Source organism: Gymnoscopelus microlampas, assembly GCF_963454915.1.
Source record: "Gymnoscopelus microlampas genome assembly, chromosome: 6".
Taxonomy (NCBI): domain Eukaryota; kingdom Metazoa; phylum Chordata; class Actinopteri; order Myctophiformes; family Myctophidae; genus Gymnoscopelus; species Gymnoscopelus microlampas.
The window spans coordinates 56,038,141-56,059,895 of NC_139943.1; the positions used below are offsets into that span (position 1 = coordinate 56,038,141).

At 44.3% G+C, this 21,755-nt stretch overlaps 1 protein-coding gene across 1 annotated transcript in view; it reads left to right on the plus strand.

Annotated features, from left to right (window-relative positions):
- The window catches only part of reln (reelin), a gene marked incomplete at its 5' end in the record, with an annotated part of 178,783 nt that overhangs the window by 81,350 nt on the left and 75,678 nt on the right, over positions 1-21,755 (plus strand). Inside the window, 6 exons of the mRNA XM_084060861.1 lie at positions 6,580-6,650; positions 17,378-17,410; positions 17,526-17,604; positions 18,227-18,323; positions 18,694-18,745; positions 21,502-21,607. Of these exons, the coding sequence (XP_083916987.1) occupies positions 6,580-6,650; positions 17,378-17,410; positions 17,526-17,604; positions 18,227-18,323; positions 18,694-18,745; positions 21,502-21,607 (438 nt within the window). The remainder of the gene's footprint in view (positions 1-6,579; positions 6,651-17,377; positions 17,411-17,525; positions 17,605-18,226; positions 18,324-18,693; positions 18,746-21,501; positions 21,608-21,755) is intronic.

A 21,755-nucleotide genomic window follows, 5' to 3' on the forward strand; every position in this document is an offset into this window, starting at 1 on the left:
TCCGAGACAAAATGAGCTTTTAATTGGACTTTGAGGAGAGGATGAGAGTCAAAGTGTGTGTATGCGTGTGTGCGACGACTGTGCGTGTGTGAGTGCGTGTTCCTTCCTGTCACCTTTGTTTGATAGTTGCTAGAGTACAATTCAAATAATATCTTGGTCACTTATTTTCTTGTTTTTGTTACTTGAATGTTATTTAGATAGCATGTTGTTCAGACAGATAGGTTAATTGTTTACCTGGTATTCTATAGTTTCTTTGAGACATTACATTGTTGTAATGCACTCTACTTGTGGCTATTTACCTCGTTGTTTATTGACTAGAGTTCATGTTTACTACTGGATAAGAGCTTAAAATAAGCAATGAAATGCCCTGTAAATTGCGTGTGTTAGTATTTGTATACACTAGAAGCTCGCCCCCGCTACGCGGGGCTCGCGTCTAGCCCGCGGCCACGCCCACGTAGCGCCCGCGGCCACTTGGCAACTCATATAAGTGGCGTAGCGTCATGAGGGTCAGTGGGGCCGTGGCTCGGTCAGTGAAGACCCTGTAGTGCGGATGATATGTGGCATAGAGGGGCAGATTGTAAATCCCCAGAGGAAACATCCGTGGGCTACCATTGGTTCAGCGATGTGTGCGGTCGCCCTGCGGCCCCTCCTCCTCCACCAATGTGCAGTATTGAGAGCCCTGACGTCACAACAATTGGAGCGATGGGCACTGCACTGTGGTTGGTTAGGGTACACCTAGGGCCCAGGTAGAACCCAGTTAAAGCCTGCATGGGCAAACCCAGGTAGGACCCGCCTTGGTCCCACATAAACATGGGTAGTTGGGGCCCACCTAAGGGCCAGGTAGAAGCTACTTATAGCCTGCATGGGCATCGCAGTTGGGACTGAAGTGGATGCCGCTGACATTGCTGACATGGGGTCCATATGGTTTAGCCCACCTTGAAAGCATATGGGAACTACGCTGGCATGCTGGCTGTAATGCAAACGCTGCATCATACCTGCAGTGTGTAGTTTGATGTTGTGTGTGTAGCAGATATACCTGCAGTGTGTAGATCAATGTCCATATGAAAGTCAATGCCCAGCAGTGTTTTTTTCCCCCAGCAGAGTTTCTAGTGTCTCTGTCTCTCTCTGGAAGAGGTTGCACATGAACTCTGCAGCCGCACTGAGGCGCTCCAACACAAACACTCTGACATTAAGCTGCTTCACACAACAAACATCAGCACGACGCTGCTGTTTGTCCAAAAGACACAATATCTCCTCTCCCACCGACGTCATGTGTTCATTTATCGACAGCCGTACAGACTCCTTTTGACACATTTCACCTCGTTTATCCAGCTCTCACTGACTCATCGGGCTGTTATTTTGCTGGGATCAAGTCAACGATGTGAGAGATTAGCTATCACAGACGGACGGACAGGGGGTGAAACATAGTCTTGCGCCATGCCTTTCGGCCTGGCGGAGACAATAAAAAAAGGAAAGTAAAGGAAATGAGCATTTCTGCAACAAAAGTAGTCAACAAACTATACTATGAAAACATGGGCCACATTGTCAAAGAATGTAAGAAAGAGGCAATCATGTAGAAAATAGCCGATCTACAAGCTTACAAAGCCTCTCAACGTGAGGCGTTTTGAGCTTGTAGATCGGCTATTTTCACAATATGTACTTGTGGAACGGAGTCAAACAGAATGGGGGGGTCCCCAGATCAAGTACGTTTATTTGGGGGGGGGGGGGGGGGGGCGGCGGCGTGAAAGGGTTGATAAGCACTGCTGTAATCGGAGCGAAATTATCTGAAATTACTACATGACCATAATGCAGCCTAACATGCGTTGCACGGGGCGGTCCTGCCATTACGTTAGTTACTGTAGTTGCTGTGGAGCTACATAGTTCTCCAGAAGACACACACAAACATACACCATCTACAATGGACTAACTGAGCAGCAATATTGACATTCACCACACGAACGTGCATTGTTGACAAAGTGATTGCACAGCCGCTGCAGGCATGACAACCACGTTAGCGTTAGCGACATGGCAGCTATCACAGCGCCCTGTCCGTCGTCGCTGGGACTGGCTGTGATGGCTACAGCAGTAACAGCAAGCTGTCTGCGATGCCATTGTCTGGAGACTGCTCTTAGCGTGACACGACCAATGAGAGTGAGCGCTGTAGTTGTTGCTAAGATACGGTGGCGTCTCTGCCCCATAGCTTGTAGATCTCTCACGCATGATTGGCGTAGGCTGCGTTGCCAGGTCTGACTGTTTGTATAAGCGATTTTGGTCTTATTTGGGTGCACTTTTGGGCTCGTTTCCATAGACCACGGCAGCGCTTATTTCTTTCCCGTGACCGATGTGGCAAAAAAAGTGCAAAACGAACCATCCGGAAGTAAATTGCGAGATGAAATATATAGCACTTTTTGATTATTAGAGAAGGAGACACATGTGAAGGTTGAAAATGAAAGGTAGGAGATTATATAGTTTTTCATGAGGGATTTTTGTAGCAAGTTGTGAGAGAATTGGGCCACTCCTGTGGGCGGGGGGCTGATTAGAACCATTGGGGTTTGAAAGGAGACGCTCTCTGTTTGAGTGGAAAGATTGTGTGCAGTATTTGATAGCAGTCATAATTCCGAGAACGACATCCCATTATTCCGATCGTCAAGTTCCTCCCTCCATTCCATCTTCTGTCACATTACACAACTATAAGAAGATGAATGAGAGGGAGAGAGAGAGAGAGAGAGAGAGGGGGGGGGGGGTACTGACATGTTTAGGGTCCTAATAGCTTTCCCCTCAAAAATGGTCAAATTAACAATTAGATGTTCCATAAGTGATTGTGTGTGTGTGTGTGTGTGTGTGTGTGTGTGTGTGTGTGTGTGTGTGTGTGTGTGTGTGTGTGTGTGTGTGTGTGTGTGTGTGTGTGTGTGTGTGTGTGTGTGTGACTCCAGGCCAGACGGTGATGTCACGCTGCTGTAATCACACACTAAAAGACTAAATACCTTAATGACACACACACACACACACACACACACACACACACACACACACACACACACACACACACACACACACACACACACACACACACACACACACACACACACAGAGAGAGAGAGAGAGAGAGAGAGAGAGAGAGAGAGAAAGAGAGAGAGAGGGAGAGAGAGCTTGTCATTTTCAAACAGCATTTCGTTTTTTCTGAATAATTAGCATTTTAATGCAAAATGTAAAAACAGCATTTATTCTACATGAGTTGCCATTTAAGATGGGTAAGAAATGTGTGTGTTAAGAAGTGTGTGTGCGTGCGTGCGTGCGTGCATGTGTGCGTGCGTGCATGCGTGCGTGCGTGCGTGTGTGTGTGTGTGTGTGTGGGTATTCAGATTGAATGTGTGTGTGCGTGCGTGCGTGTACCAGTTGTGTTGACATGCTTTGAGACTCTCACACAGTATGTTAAGTAAATATTTCATCTTCATGTTCCTAGCCCCCCTACCCCCCCGGCGCTGTGTCGTACACATCATATTTTATTCATAAATACCAAACTCCAAATTAGTTTTCATCCACCGGTGAAATATGGATGCCATTTAATATGTTTTGTTCTTGAAATATGAATGCCATTAAATATGTTTAGTTCTGCCAAAAGCACAGCGGCGGCTCCTGGCTAATTCATAATTAACGAGGCTCATTGCATATTAATGAGGCTCATTGCATTATTCAGCAGCAGATACCTTGATGGCCTCAACTCAACTTTACATTCACAGGACAGGTAGAAACAAACTCCATCACTGCAGCTTCAACAAAGTTGGAAAGAGATGGAGTGAAACTAGAAAAGTGTGCTCCTCGGAGCACAGGTCTCCGCCACGCCAGGTTGACTACCCATGGCCCGCAAACTTTGGTCATAGCCAAAGTAGGAATAGGAATGGGATCTGACAAATTCATACATCTTTTAAAAAAAAAATGTATCCCGTGATTTTGTAACCTTTATTTTTCACCCGGTGATAATTTTCTAAGTGATCCTGGGCGCTACACTCCCCTCACCAGCCTAGGGAGGCCAGGGCCGAGCTCATGCCTCCTTCAATGCATGAGAGCCAACTGACCTTCTTGTCACCTGACAGGCGGGAGTTTCCCCGGCTGGACGTAGCGTGTGGAAGGAACACGTTAGTCCAACCAGTTCTCTTCTTCTCCATCAGGCGCTCCGGCTGTCATGGGGGATATAGCGACCAGGACTACATGTTTTTGTGAGGGTATTAACTACCCTGAGAGACACAGGGAGAACATGCAAACTCCACTCAGAGTAGGCCCTTTCGCCAACACCACCTAGGGTATGGGCGCTGATGACGCAGAGGAGAAGACACGCGCCCAGCACCCACAGTGTCCCCGGCGGGAATCGAACCCAGGACCTCCTAGCTGTGAGGCGACAGCGCTAAATTTACATCTTGATCACATGACCCCAGAAATAATGTTTGTGTGACTTTTGGACAACATCTGTAGGAGTTATAAGCCAAAATCGGGGAAAATGTAATCCGGCACAAGTGACCGGGGCCTTAAATGGAGAGTGAGAATCCAAGAAATCCATGGAAAAAAAAAAGAAATTGTATGAGCTACGGCTCAAGAGTTATGACCAAAATGTTTAGTGGGATGTTGTTGTGCCACCATGACACCAATGTTGGGGTGGAGGTTCTTCCTTCACCTACTGGAAGTGTGCATTCAAAGTGTCACAGCAATTGGTCCAATGGTGCCGTAGATGACCTGCTCACAGACAGAAGGACGGACGGACACGCGGACGAACGGACAGGGGTGAAAACATAATAGCCTCCGCCATGCCTTCGGCCTGGCGGAGACAAAAACCGAACAGCAAAACTGGTCAGATATCAGTAAGAGCAGAGTAAAAAAGCCTTTAATGCTGAGTGCCAAGAAGGGAGGCATTGGGTCACATTTGTGAAGATGAATATCCCTGAGGGGACAATAAAGACACTTATTATTATTAAGTCTATTGGGGTGAGAACGATAGATCTATTGGGGTGAGAGCGACAGGTCTTTTAGGGTGAGAGCGACAGGTCTGTTTGATGAACACAAATTCAGTCATACAGTTTTGCATACATACTATTGTAGCAGTTTTCAAGGTTCAGGGTCCCTCTGGGTTACTTGAGGGTGTTCCAAATGGACCATTACATGTCTGTAACCTTGAGATTGTGCAAACGGAACCAAATGGATCCTTATATTTGTACACTCTCAGAGTTATGATAGTCCATGAAATTAAAGCAAAGTTTGAGAACCACCGGGATTGTAATTGTATAGCAGGCATGAATTAGCACAAAACCAAACACTTTCAGGAGGAGAAGCTATCAAAGGTTTATTTCTGAAGTATTATGCCACTCATTCCTCCGTTCAAGCAATGAAGTCCAGTGGTATGTTGAATCCACCTTTTCTATTCCAATATTGCCTGTGTTTTCTCTTCTGGGATACGTTGATAGCATGTGCATTGACTGATCCATCAGTCTTCCTATCCCCAGACAGATGTGAAGTTGGTGTTGAGCTACAAGCTACCCTGCAGTTCTCATTAATGGTCGAGCAGGTGTCGCTATTTCCCCTCCTGCTCGCCATTACCACGCCATTGATTACAATGAAGATTTGACCAGACTTTACACTTGATTTTATCACCTCAGTCATCATTGTCATAAATACTTAATGCTTTCAGTCGCTAATTAAAATTATTTTTTTGTAAATTACATTTTAAATTGATGATAAAGTAATGCTTCTAGGGCTTCTATTCACTCTTCTGAGTGAAGACCCGCCCTCACTGCCCTTTTTGTTTTTTTGTTTCCGGTTGCTTTTCGGCACAGGAAATTCCAAGATTTGAATTTGCCAAAAAAGTGGCTTCAAAATGGGTCTGTAGAAACCAATGGGTGACGTTACCATTCCCTTCGTCCATAGTGTTTACAGTCTATGGCTGGCACACTGTCTGGTTGGAGAAGAGCCATGAACGTGGTTGGACCAGGTTGACTGCAGGTATTCAGTACAGCAGCATGTGTAACACTGTGACAGGCTGCTAAGTGCACTACAGATTCAAGTGCACACCCTTCGCCAAGCCCCGCCCCTAATAGTGATTGTCCAATGCTAGCTTAGCAACCGTTGCTAAGCTGGCATATGGCCTGGCACTCTTCCAACACCTGTCATCATATCTGTCAATGTTAAATCACCCAAGCACACGCGCGCAGACACACAATAATTTTCAATATGAATAGCAAGAATAGGAATACCGTGATGATACCGCTATGGTGACTATGGAACAGCAACAGATTCCACGTACCCAGAAACACTGTCTGTCAGCTAAGGGGTCCTTGGCCTGAATTAGGTTAAAGACCCCTGCGTTAGTTGGGCCGTGGTGTAATGTTGAGCTAACAGTTGAGGCCAGTGAGGACTAATAAACACATCGTCACGTCATCTGCATACAGAGACATAGACTCATTATTTACCTCTGTGCTGTTGATTTTAATGTTCAACATCTGTGTCTCTCTCCCTCTCTGTCCCCCCCCCCCCCCTCTCTCTCTCTCTCTCTCTCTCTCTCTCTCTCTCTCTCTCTCTCTCTCTCTCTCTCAGGGCCACAGCCACATATCGAGGACAGATCATCTTCAAGGACGCTTTGGCCCAGCAGCTGTGTGAGCAGGGAGGTGAGACCCATACACACACACACACGCGCGCGCACGCACACACACACACACACACACACACACACACACACACACACACACACACACACACACACACACAGACACACACACACACACACACACACACACACACACACACACACTCGACTAACTTCTCATTATCGTCCATCACACTCATGGTGAGAACACGGCTGACAAGCTGCCGATTCCTCACAGTATAATGTTGTACTGTCTGTCTGTCTCTCTCCCTCCCTCCCTCCCTCTCTCTTTCTCTCTCTCTGTCCCTCCCTCCCTTCATCCCTCCCTCGCTGTCCATCTCTCTCTCTCTCTCTCTCTCTCTCTCTCTCTCTCTCTCTCTCTCTCTCTCTCTCTCTCTCTCTCTCTCTCTCTCTCTCTTGCTCTCTCTCATGCAAAATGTAGACAACTGTAAATTAATTCACTCTGAAATAAAAGTTATGATTATTATTATATTTAAGTAGTTAATGTAGTGGTGCTCAGGAGCAGACTTACATGCAGGACAGTTTGTATGAACTTTGAGCAAATAAAATCAAATACAAAAAAGAGCTGAAGTTTAAGAAAGAATCACGTCTGAGTTCAGGGCTTTAGCTACTGTAATGACGTCAGATTCAGATCAACAGATAGACGGCTTAACGCTCTGGCTGTGAGGATCCGCAGAAATTACAGTTAATCTAAAGAAGGGTTGGAGAGAGAGATAGAGAGAGAGAGAGAGAGAGAGAGAGAGAGAGGGAGAGAGAGAGAGAGAGAGAGAGAGAGAGAGAGAGAGAGAGAGAGCTGCTTTGATAAGGATGGAAATGATCCAGGAGACTTTAGGAACAACATGGGGCAGATTAGCCAACATAGAGACGTCGGTAAGAAGCTAATGCTAATTCTATAGCCTGCATGAGATGAAACTGGAGTAGAACAGAGGAAGTCCAAATCAGTCAATTAATTTTGACAGAAGAGTTTGATTTAGTTTCAGTCAAGTCAAAGTCTTTTGAATAGAATTCCATTTAGTTTTAGCCTTTTAAGGACTTTTGATTTAAGACTACACAAAATTGTATCGAATACATTGTTGGTATCTATTGTTAGGTATGTATGTCCATATTATGACCACGGATATGCACTAAAAGTGTGAAAAATATATATTTTTATTTCACCACATCTTTAAAATGAGGTGGCAAAGCATGAGGCTGCAAAGTGATCAATACACCTGTAAGCATGACGCAGCAAACATGCTGACTATACCTGCAAGCACTAAGCAGCAACGGTGCTGAACACACCTGCAAGCATGACACAGCAACGGTGCTGAACACACCTGCAAGTATGACACAGCAACGGTGCTGAACACACCTGCAAGCACTAAGCAGCAAACATGCTGAATACACCAACAAGCACTACGCAGCAAACATGCTGAATACACCTGCAAGCGTGATGCAGCAACAGTGCTGAACACACCTGCAAGCATGACACAGCAACGATGCTGAACACACCTGCAAGCATGACACAGCAAACATACTCAACACACCTGCAAGCATGACACAGCAAACATGCTGAACACACCTGCAAGCATGACCCACCTGCAAGCATGCCGCAGTAAACATGCTGAATACACCTGCATATGCGCTAAAAGTGTGAAAGTTTTTATTTCACCACATCTTTAAAATGAGGTGGCAAAGCATGAGAAAGCAAAGTGATCAATACACCTGTAACCATGACGCAGCAAACATGCTGACTACACCTGCAAGTGTGATGCAGCAAAAATGCTGAAGACACCTGCAAGCATGACACAGCAACGATGCTGAAGACACCTGCAAGCATGACACAGCAAACATGGTCAACACACCTGCAAGCATGACACAGCAAACATGCTGAACACACCTGCAAGCATGACACAGAAAACACGCTGAACACACCTGCAAGCATGACACAGCAAACACACTGAACACACCTGCAAGCATGACACAGCAAACATGCTGAACACACCTGCAAGCATGACCCAACTGCAAGCATGACGCAGTAAACATGCTGAATACACCTGCATATGCACTAAAAGTGTGAAAAATATATACTTTTATTTCACCACATCTTTAAAATGAGGTGGCAAAGCATGACGCAGCAAAGTGATCAATACACCTGACGGAGCAAACATGCTGAATACACCTGCAAGTGTGATGCAGTAAAAATGCGGAACACACCTGCAAGCATGACACAGTAAAAATGCTGAACACACCTGCAAGCACTAAGCAGCAAACATGCTGAATACACCAACAAGCACTACGCAGCAAACATGCTGAATACACCTGCAAGCGTGATGCAGCAACAGTGCTGAACACACCTGCAAGCATGACACAGCAACGATGCTGAACACACCTGCAAGCATGACACAGCAAACATACTCAACACACCTGCAAGCATGACACAGCAAACATGCTGAACACACCTGCAAGCATGACCCACCTGCAAGCATGCCGCAGTAAACATGCTGAATACACCTGCATATGCGCTAAAAGTGTGAAAGTTTTTATTTCACCACATCTTTAAAATGAGGTGGCAAAGCATGAGGCAGCAAAGTGATCAATACACCTGTAACCATGACGCAGCAAACATGCTGACTACACCTGCAAGTGTGATGCAGCAAAAATGCTGAAGACACCTGCAAGCATGACACAGCAACGATGCTGAAGACACCTGCAAGCATGACACAGCAAACATGGTCAACACACCTGCAAGCATGACACAGCAAACATGCTGAACACACCTGCAAGCATGACACAGAAAACACGCTGAACACACCTGCAAGCATGACACAGCAAACACACTGAACACACCTGCAAGCATGACACAGCAAACATGCTGAACACACCTGCAAGCATGACCCAACTGCAAGCATGACGCAGTAAACATGCTGAATACACCTGCATATGCACTAAAAGTGTGAAAAATATATACTTTTATTTCACCACATCTTTAAAATGAGGTGGCAAAGCATGACGCAGCAAAGTGATCAATACACCTGACGGAGCAAACATGCTGAATACACCTGCAAGTGTGATGCAGTAAAAATGCGGAACACACCTGCAAGCATGACACAGTAAAAATGCTGAACACACCTGCAAGCATGACACAGTAAAAATGCTGAATACACCTGCAAGCATGACACAGCAAACATGCTGAACGCACCTGCAAGCATGACACACCTGCAAACATGACGCAGTAAAAATAATGAGCACACCTGCAAATATGATGCAGCAAAAATGTTGCAGGCAGGCAGACAGACAGACAGACAGACAGACAGACAGACAGACAGACAGACAGACAGACAGAAGGCCAGCAGCAGTATGTCTGGCAGCTTGTCTCATCTGCAGCAGTGTGTAAATCACATCTTTATGGGTCTCACAGCAGACACATTATTAACCACAATGATAACTCACACACGCACACGCACACGCACACACACACACACACACACACACACACACACACACACACACACACACACACACACACACACACACACACACACACACACACACACACACAGACAGACAAGCAGTAGACAGTGCACGCGCACAAAACTTTTTAGTTTCTCGTCTCTCTCATTTCAATTTACTTTTTCTCCATTGCTGTCTCCTCCTATTTATTTCCAGTGGATGATTTTAAGCAACACCTGAATTTTACCAATTAAAGCTTAGAGAGCCTTTCCTCTTAGTAGACATTGTGAGGTGAGGCAGAGGTGCAGGCAGTGGTGGAAAGTAACTAAGTACATTTACTCAAGTACTGTACTTAAGCATAAATTTTGATGTATTTTTACTTTACCTGAGTATTTACAGTTTTCAGTACTTTCACTTCTACTCCACTACATCTCAGAGGCAAATATAGTACTTTTACTCCACTACGATTATTTGACAACTTTAGTTACTAGTTACTTTTCAGATATAATTGATGAAATTATGAAACATACATTAACCACTTTAGCCCTATTGTATAGGCTATTTGAAAATAGCTGATCTACAACGCGTCGCGGTGCAACGCGTTGTGACGCGTTGTGAGCTTGTAGATCCCCTGCTTTTGGTACTTTAAGTACATTTTGATACCAATACTTTTGTACTTTTATTTGTAACGTAAGTATTTCTACAATGCAGTAATGATACTTTTACTTAAGTAAGAAATGTGAGTACTTTATCCTCCACGGCTCTTATAGCGGTTTCACACTATGGTCCCGGGTGCGCACTCGAGACCGCTTGGCAGGTTTCGCGCTAGTGTGAATGTTGCGCATAGTTCCCCGAAACGGATCACCGTTCCGTTCCCGAAACCACCTCGGGAGGTAGTCTCGGGTCCGATTGCTGCGGAGTCGGGAACGGAACGTGGCAGTGTGAATCCATCTGTACTAAGAGAAGGAAGTGGACTGCTAATCATATATTTTTAATATCATATTAACAGACGACAGTGCATTTCGAGGTTTAAAAGACCAGTGCACACACTGCTTTGGTTGTGTATTGTTGATCTGTTGTTATTATAACTCAAGACAACGTCAGGAACACAGTCAAACTTTATTATTCACTCTAGAATGACTTTTCTTCTGTGAATGACATTCGCTCTCCCAAAGCGTCATAGTCCACAGCGGCCCCATGAGGCACCTATTTAGTATTTACCATTACTGTTAAATGAAATGGTCTCGAGCCTTGGCTAGTGTGAATGCTGGCCAACCAAGCGCACTCGGGAACGGAGGGGGAACGCTTCGCTTCAAACGCACCCAATGTGAAACCGCCCTTAGTAACATTTTGAGGTGAGGCAGAGGTAGGTGCAGGTAAAACATTAGCTGAACACACATGTCAATACATCATGTAACTGGCCATGGACCCCTTAGCTGAGAGAGATGAAGCAGGGACCTCCACTACGTATGGTATAAAACGGTGTTGCAGATTAAACTTTTGTGGATTTCATAGATAGCTGCTTAGACTTGTTTGACAGCACTGTCACAGAGTTGTGTAAATTAATGTTGGATTCATGTTAATGTGTATTTTCAGACATTTAACTACTTAAACCCTGAATACTTACAGTAGTTAAAGGTAGGGTAAGTGATATTTTTTGGTTAAAACAAAAAGTATTTTGTTAAAAGGTTATAGCACTATATTCTGATAGTACTCATTGCTATAGAGTGTTTGTTCAGTAACAGGAGTCTCCATGTCTCTCCAGCTCTTTAATAAACAGAAAATACATTTTCCGGTAGGTGTCAAAATCTCAGCCAATCAGGAGAAAGTACCCATTTTTAAGCTTCATTTTTAGTGTTCCAGTTCCAATTTTGGCTGCTCATTTCTTAGTGTCATCACTTCCAATTTCACTTGTTTAATCTATATCCTGATTTAGTTCTCTATCCTGATTGGATAAAATTGGAAATGAAACTGAAACCGAAACGAAAATGCATTTTCTGTTTTATAAAGAGCTGGAGAGACAAGGAGACTCCTTTTACTGAACAAACACTCTATAGCAATGAGTACTATCAGAATATAGAGCTATTTAACACTTATTTTAACCAAAGACAATCACTTACCCTACCTTTAACTTGACTTTTGGCTCTGTACTTGGTCTGCTCTTTTTCCCCCTCTACACCAAACCTCTTTGCAGAAAATCGCTGATCTACAAGCTCACAACGCGTCGCATGAAGGCTCAGCGCGATGTGTTGTGAGCTTGTAGATATTTTCGGCACCAGAATACGGAGCTACAGTAGGGTCCAATTGTGGTTAATGTATTTAAAAAAAAAAAATCCTATCACAGAAAGATTTGGCGGACCCCCTGTAGTAACTCTGAGGATCCCCTTGGGGTCCCAGACCCCCTGTTGTAGAGTCAATATATCCATGCTGAACACAGTAGACAGTCAATACATCCATGCAACTGTGTGTGTGTGTGTGTGTGTGTGTGTGTGTGTGTGTGTGTGTGTGTGTGTGTGTGTGTGTGTGTGCGTGCGTGCGTGCGTGCGTGCGTGCGTGCGTGCGTGCGTGCGTGCGTGCGTGCGTGCGTGCGTGCGTGCGTGCGTGCGTGCGTGCGTGCGTGTTTTTCTGTGTCTGTGTGTGTGAGAGCAAATTGCCGGATATAGGCGACCTCTAGACAGGATTAGACTGGTTCTGTCTGGAACAGAAACCAGGCTTTCACAGGTACTGTGGACAGCCTGGTGATGCAAGGCACATTATATGTGAACATTGTTGGGCTCCTTTGATGTAGGAGCCCAACAACCTATAGTTATGTTCAGCAGGTTATGTAGCCTAAAGTCAAGGACCCCCAAATTGATATGAATTTGGACCCATCTAAATGTTTTGATATTTTTCGCAAAAATAATCTAACATAGCAGATGAGTTGATTTCTCTTCTCCAATAGTCTCTTGATCAAATTTGTATTTGTTAGTTTTGATAGTTTTTGTCAAAGCTTACATTTATTAAGTTTTTGTTTAGTTTTCATCAGTGAAAAAAATGTTTTCCGTCATAGTTTTAGTCTACGAAATTATGGTGGGAGATAAGGAGAGGTTATGGAAGCTAGGCTTTGGTGTGGTTGATGCGGGGGCAGCATGTTGTGTCTCATGATGGATTCCAGGAAGACAAAAGACATCCGAGAATAACTTTTATTGCCAAATCTCTTCTTGTATGTTTGGTGTAAAGTTACACCAGCCAGACTTTAAAAAAATAAATGCATACAAAAATAAAGTGCTATTTCTTGACTAGCCTCCATTATCCGCCCCCATGTAATTATTATAATGACGCCTATTGAGGAGGTTCAACAACAGGCTGAGAGGAGAGGAGAGGAGAGGAGAGGAGAGGAGAGGAGAGGAGAGGAGAGGATCTCTTGGTCATTCAGTAACTAGATGCAAGCACTTCAAATATGACTCAGAGAGAGAGAGAGAGAGAGAGAGAGAGAGAGAGAGAGAGGGGAGGGATTAGAGCTTGAAGAAGGAGAGGAGAGAAATAGCATCTTCTGATCATAACCACTTCTTTTTATTACTCTGTGTGTGTGTGTGTGTGTGTGTGTGTGTGTGTGTGTGTGTGTGTGTGTGTGTGTGTGTGTGTGTGTGTGTGTGTGTGTGTGTGTGACTGTGTGTGTGTGTGTGTGTGTGTGTGTGTGTGTGTGTGTGTGTGTGTGTGTGTGTGTGCGTGTGTGTGTGTGTGTGTGTGCATGTGTGCTCGTACGTGTGCACGTACGTTAGTTTGCACGTACGCGCGCGTGTGTGTGTGTGTGTGTGTGTGTGTGTGTGTGTGTGTGTGTGTGTGTGTGTGTGTGTGTGTGTGTGTGTGTGCGCGTGTGTGTAGATAGCGGGCATTAGCAGAGATGAGTGTCTCACAGAGGAAGCTGTAATGGAAGTCTTTAAGGAAGTGAGAGCAGATTAATCCCAGTCAAATGAGTGTTACTGTCTGACACACACGCGCATGCGCGCGCACACACACACACACACACACACACACACACACACACACACACACACACACACACACACACACACACACACACACACACACACACACACACACACAGAGTAATAGAAAGTGAGGGGGCTTGTAGGGATTATCCTGGTGGGTGTGTCATAGAGCATTAGAAACACTATGTTCATATAGTGTCAGTTTAAAGTCATTTCCAGTAGTTTTCTTATCTCAGAATGTTCTAGGTTTCATAACCACATGAACCCTACAGCGGCCCTATATTCTGGGCTTGTCATTATAGGCCAACATTCTGCCAAAACAGGATCTACAAGCTCACAACGCGGTTATCTCCACTACATATTGGTTTTTGTTTTAAAATTGTTAGTCAATTCCTAGTATATTTAAGTTACTAGAGGTTCCAGCCGCTTCACTGCCCTCACACCATACGTCACACCACCGATCCAATCAATATGTAGCCTGATTATCAGACTGAACTGAACCTGCGTGGAGTTTCAGTCTGACATGGCTCCAGTGTAGGCGATTCGAATTTCCCTAAACCAATCACAAGAGATCCACACATCCGCTTGATTCGCTGATTGGCTTGTCGTTAGACCCACCCCCACCTCCGACTCTCATTGGACAATACATTTAGTGTCCCGAATAAATCCCAGGTTCACATTACAACACCAGAGAGGCAGTTCACTCAGAGCGGCATATTCAATGCCAAAAACATCATAAAATCTGTAATTGCAATGATTTGATATAGACACCATCCATGCCAGTTTCACTACTAAGTGTGTTTGTTTGTTGTCTGGCTGGAAGCATTGTTCTGGGATTATAAATATATTGTTCTAGTTCAAACCCACAGACAATGAGAATTTACCGTTGGACTAAAAGAAACAAAAGAAAAACAGAAGAAGAAGAGAGAGAGAGACAGAGAGAGAGCTGTCTGATCTCACATGTCATACCGTGTGTAGTCGCCGAGAAAACCAGAAAATATGTGCATATGTACGGCGAGTCCCACGGTGGGCGTAACCCATTGCGGGAGCAATGTGTTAATCCGACAGACCTTTTCTCCGACTATGTGGCATCCGCGTGCGGTTAGGGTTAGGGTGCGGGTTTGGTTCGGGTTTAGTATTGAAACGTCGGAGCGCTGCGCTGTCGAAGGAATGCGCTGTCGGACTAACGTACTGCACCCACCGATTGCAACCCGGAAGCAGAGCAGTCCCCACAGAAAAAAATACGATTCTGTGCTTATCGGTACATAACCCAAATGACGCTGAGTAGGCTCAAGTGAACGTCGCAACGTTCGGGACGGCAACTCGCTCGCTTTAGCTCACTCGGTGGTCCCTTACGTGGCTCCAGTTCGCTTGAGACTGCGGGCCTCTGAAATGGTTTAGTCAATGGGGGAGATGTGAAATCTATGCACAGATTTTCGGGTTTTCCAGTTGTTTATGCACGGAATGACACTCCGTGCAATGTATACTAAGTTGTGTGAGATCGAGTTGCAGCGAGAGAGAGAGAGAGAGAGAGAACCTCTGAACATGTTCAGAATCATCAGACATGTGGAGGATTAGTGACCAGAAAGGGGGTTTGGGGTCTTTGATGGTTTTAATGGGTCGCTGACATCAAACCAGCAACACCCCCAAAGTCCTGCAGTCAGCAGCTAACTTTATCACACACATACACACACACACACACACACACACACACACACACACACACACACACACACACACACACACGTGCACGCACACGCGCATGCACGCACACGTCCCAAAATCCACTTCAGAGATGCAGCAAATTTGTAATCCAATCGTTTGAAAGCAGCAGCAGAAGCAGAAGGCATTTAAACAGCATTACTATAATAATAACAGACACATAATCCTCTCCTCCCAAGGATCGTACTGCTATTGTTTAGGATGGATTTTAGAGGGGCGGGTTGTCCCAAATGTAATTGTAGATTTTAGAAAGTCTGCTAAGGAGGTTCTGAGCTTTAAGTGGGCTGAGAGTTTCAAGCTGCTGTGTTGGACTTATCAGCGGACCAGCACATCTCTGCATGGACAATGTCTGTACTGTTGGGTGGGAAACCTCATAAGTCCATGCGAAACTGTTCCTTTTTTCATCATCCTATACTTCTACAAAGCTCTGTGGCTCTGTGTGTGTGTGTGTGTGTGTGTGTGTGTGTGTGTGTGTGTGTGTGTGTGTGTGTGTGTGTGTGTGTGTGTGTGTGTGTGTGTGTCTGTGTGTCCCCAAAGTCTCTTCTGCCTGGTTCTCCTCAGTGGCTGGAGCAATTGATCTGCATTTGCACACAGCCATTGACCATTGCCATATGCACGGAACACCAACGCCCGTTTTTCGCTTTCCCCAGATGTCAGCTGTTTATTAACGTTTTTGTGTTCGCTGGCTCCGGGGTTGCCAGATCATGTGTGTGAAACAAGCGCCACGGTGTTGCCACATCCATGAAACAAGCGGACCATCCTTGAAACAAGCGGACAATGATGCGTGCGTGGCTGCTCATATCCCCCGACGGGTATAGTCTAGTTATTATAAAAGAAGAAAAAATGTATTTAAAGTAGCCGATCTACAAATAGATCGGTGCTTTTGTGCGACACTCTTGTAAAAATGAAGTAGGGCATTGATATACGTAAAGAAAAAAAAAATTCAGATACAAGGTTCCTGCCGACAGCAACAATATACCGCTGGTTATTATATATTAATATAATAGTAGATTATTATACATGGTTTATGTTAATGTGCTGGTAGATTATTCTATGTTAATATGCTGCTAGATTAACCATCTCCTCGGGTCTTAGATCATCCCACCATAGCACAGGTCAAATGTTTTTTTTACGGATAAAAGTAGTGAAAGAAGTCTAAGCTTATGATAAAGAACAGATCAAATATAATATACTTTTTTATGCTCAAGACCCAAAAAAGAGATTTTCCAAACTAGTTAAAATAGCAGATCTCCTCTCCTAGCTGATAGCTCTAGCATATCGGCTATTTTCGGCAGAGGAGAAGAGAGGAGAGGAGAGGAGAGGAGAGGAGAGGAGAGGAGAACAGCTGTATGTCCACAGGCATAAATGTGCCATAATTAAAAATAGTGCATTAAATATAGATTATCACCAAGGTTACACCAATTGGTGGAGACACCGTTTAGAGTTTAGTGAACTCTGCTAACCGTGTGTGTGTGTGTGTGTGTGTGTGTGTGTGTGTGTGTGTGTGTGCGTGCGTGCGTGCGTGCGTGCGTGCGTGCGTGCGTGCGTGCGTGCGTGCGCGTGCGTGTGTTTGTGTGCGTGTGTGTGTGTGTTTCTGTTTCAGCCCCCACCGAGTCCCCACTGAGACCGAGTCTGGGTGAGTGGGATTTCACTGACGTCATCTTATACCGCTTCCAGTTATGTTCATGTACATGTCCTCACTGTGATGTCATCACTCTGATGTCATCACTGTGCGTCAATGTTTCTTGCAGCGGAGGTTAATGGGAAACATGCCGTTCTACGAGACGACTTTGACTCTGACCTGCAGGCCGAGCTGGACCCTGATATCTGGTAGGACTAGGACCCCCCCCACACACACACACACACACACACCACCACCCCAGTACCACCTGCAGATATGACACCTGACTTCTTCACACTTCTCTTCACTTTTCCTGATCTTTCCCTGTAAGGTTGTGCCTGATTTGCCAGGTGTGAAATAAAGCCACACCTGGCAAATCCCCCACCAAATTCTCTGTGACAAGGCTTGGACTATCCAGTGCCAATGTCCCCCCCCCCCCCACACACACACACACACACACACACACACACACACACACACACACACACACACACACACACACACACACACACACACACACACACACACACATCCTACCCCCGTCCTACCACCACCTGTAACCCAATTATCCCATTCTACCCTCCACCCCCATACCCCCCCCTCCACACACACACACACACACACACACACACACACACACACACACACACACACACACACACACACACACACACACACACACACACACACACACACACACACACACACACAGAAATACACACCAATCCACACTCACCCACCCGTCTGTTTACTAATGTTAATACTAATCTTCTCTCCTCTCCTCTCCTCTCCTCTCCTCTCCTCTCCTCTCCTCTCCTCTCCTCTCACCAGGGTGCAGTGCAGTAACTGTGCACTAGGGGAGCAGTGTGGGGTGTTGATGCACGGCAGAGCGCTCACTTTCTGCGAGCCTTTTGGAGACAGACAGCTGGTGAGTTTGACACGACACGCACGCGCACACGCACACGCACGCACGCACGCACGCACGCACGCACACACACACACACACACACACACACACACACACACACACACACACGCACAACATGTGGACATTTGTGCCAAATATCACAAAATTCCCTGAGACATCACCTTCACATCGCTGGGACGTAAGTACAGTATGGACGTACATACTGTACGTAATGTCATATGGATGGACATGATGGGAGATCTTTGAGAAGTCATCGCTCCGAACACATAAACATACATACAAACATGCGCACAAAGTATGCACACAATGTTGTCAGATGTTGTCTATTCACATGTCATGTTGTGTTATGATGTTACGTTGTTTCTTTCAGACCACAGTGTCTCTCAACACCAGCTCTGCCTCCATCCTGCAGTTTGCTCTGGGTGAGTCTATTAATGTCTTCATGTTGTTCTGGGTGAGTCTAATAATGTCTACATGTTGTTCTGGGTGAGTCTAGTAATGTCTACATGTTGTTCTGGGTGAGTCTCTAGTAATGTCTACATGTTGTTCTGGGTGAGTCTAGTAATGTCTACATGTTGTTCTGGGTGAGTCTAGTAATGTCTACATGTTGTTCTGAGTGAGTCTAGTAATGTCTACATGTTGTTCTGGGTGAGTCTCTAGTAATGTCTACATGTTGTTCTGGGTGAGTCTCTAGTAATGTCTACATGTTGTTCTGGGTGAGTCTAGTAATGTCTACATGTTGTTCTGGGTGAGTCTAGTAATGTCTACATGTTGTTCTGAGTGAGTCTAGTAATGTCTACATGTGGTTCTGAGTGAGTCTAGTAATGTCTACATGTTGTTCTGAGTGAGTCTAGTACTGTCTACATGTGGTTCTGAGTGAGTCTAGTAATGTCTACATGTTATTCTGAGCGAGTCTAGTTATGTCTTCATGTTGTTCTGAGTGAGTCTAGTAATGTCTTCATCAGTGTTGGGATAGTTACTAAAACATAGTAATATGTTACTTATTACATATTACTTGTTTAAAAAGTAATGTAGTTACTTTACTTATTACTCCCTGCCAAAAGTACCTAGTTACTTATTACTTTAGTTACTTTTTTTTTCTCGCCCCCAGTAATTTGCATCCTTTCTCCCCAAAAGTCTAACTTTGCATTTTCAACATTAGCAGTTGTTTTTTTTCTCTTTTCTGCAGCCTACATTGTAAAATCCTCATTGTACACTCATTTGAATTATATTAACACTAAGACTTTTACAGTGTATGAATTCATAACTTACAGACTAAATGAAAACCATTTGACGACTATGAATTGAATACTAAGGACCTCAATGGAAACAAGTATTTTAAATGTATTTAATGTATTTTTTGCCTAATAAAATATTCAAATTCAAACACCTGGGCTCAAACAGATAATGACTCAACATGAGACACAACCTTTGAACAACTTCTGTTGTTTATTAAAGCTCCAAACATAAACTAAACAAACATAGATAAAAACATCTTCATAAACTGCTATATTTCTTTGTAAACAAAATGTATTCTAATAAAATACAAAAATAAAAATGCTCCCATAGCAACACATATCATCGTGGGCTAGGCCTATGTACTAGGTTAAACAAAACAGTTAAACAACAAAACCTCTTCATAAAGTGCTTCATTTCTTTGTAAACAAAATGAATTCTAATAAAATAAAAAGGCTCCCATAGCAACACATATCATCGTGGTTCGTGGGTGTAGGAAATGTAAACTTCATAACAATCATTCTGACTGACTGATATTTAGTGCATCATTCAGGACACAAAAAAACATATCAGGAAAATAAATCAAAAGTGTGTTCCACTTGACCACTTCATAGCAGCCTACAGCTAGGCCTATGGACTAGGCCTACGGTTAAGTGGGCATTGGACAATATGCTGGTGGACCCACTTACAGCCAGCCTCTCAAAAACCTTTTATTTGACAGCAACCAACTAAACAACAAAACCTCTTCATAAAGTGCTTAATTTCTTTGTAAACAAATGTATTCTAATATATATATATATATAGAAAATAGCCGACCTACAAGCTTACGGCGCATCTTCATCGGTTAACAAGTCGCTTATAATAAGCAGACATGGCAACACTGTTTGATCCGGTTTAAGGGCGGCCCGCCCTTCCGCAGCTGATAATAATTCACACAGACATGAGCGCAACGTTTCCGTATCCGCTCTAGACCGGATCAGCAAGCAGCCTGCATAGCAACTCGATCCCAACCAGTCTACCATTATATCAATGGACCAAAAACAACACAGGATCAAATAAACACACTCAAACCCAGAGTACCACCGAGGCTCGTGAAAAAAAGTAATAAGTTACTTTTTGAAAAAAGTAAAGGTAATATTATTACTCAAAACGTGAAAGTAATTAGTTACGTTACTAGTTACTGGGAAAAGGTAATAATATTACTTTAAGTTACATATTACTTTAGTTACTTCCCAACACTGGTCTTCATGTTGTTCTGAGTGAGTCTAGTAATGTCTTCATGTTGTTCTGAGTGAGTCTAGTAATGTCTACATGTTGTTCTGGGTGAGTCTAGTAATGTCTTCATGTTGTTCTGGGTGAGTCTAGTAATGTCTTCATGTTCAACAACACTTTGGACTGACACTCAGGTCATGGTGTGTAGTATATGAGGTCAGTCAGTAACTGAACGGGAGTGCTGGGATCTGGTTCACTTACTGACTGAACCTACAGCATTTGGTTTGTTTGTTCAGTGACTGAACCAATAGGCTAGGTTTGTTCAGTGACTGAACCAATAGGCTAGGTTTGTTCAGTAACTGAAAAGGAATAAAGTCTGCTACACAGTTTTATTTCTCAGCTCCGCTCGTTTATTGCTTCAACGTATTGATCCTGCTGGATCTTCCACGGGAATGTTATGAAATTAAAATGCCTTTAGAAGATCCAGCAGGATCAATACGTTGAAGCAATAAACAAGTGGAGCTGAGAAATAAAACTGTGTTGCAGACTTTATTCCTTTTATCGGTTTGTCCAGCACATGGGTGAGATTGGATGTGCATCGCCTTTGTTCAGTGACTGAACCTATAGTGTGTGTGTGTGTGTGTGTGTGTGTGTGTGTGTGTGTGTGTGTGTGTGTGTGTGTGTGTGTGTGTGTGTGTGTGTGTGTGTGCGTGTGCGTGTGTGTGTTTAGGTTCTGGGTCGTGTAGGTTCAGTTATTCAGACCCCATCATCACAGTGTCCTACAGTCTGACCAACACCAACAACACTGATGACTGGACCACACTGGAGAAGATCAGGTACACACACACACACACACACACACACACACACACACACACACACACACACACACACACACACACACACACACGCGCGCACATACACATTAGATTGATTAGCTTGTAAAGCAGCACCATGTAACTTTCCTCTTTTGAACACAGTTCC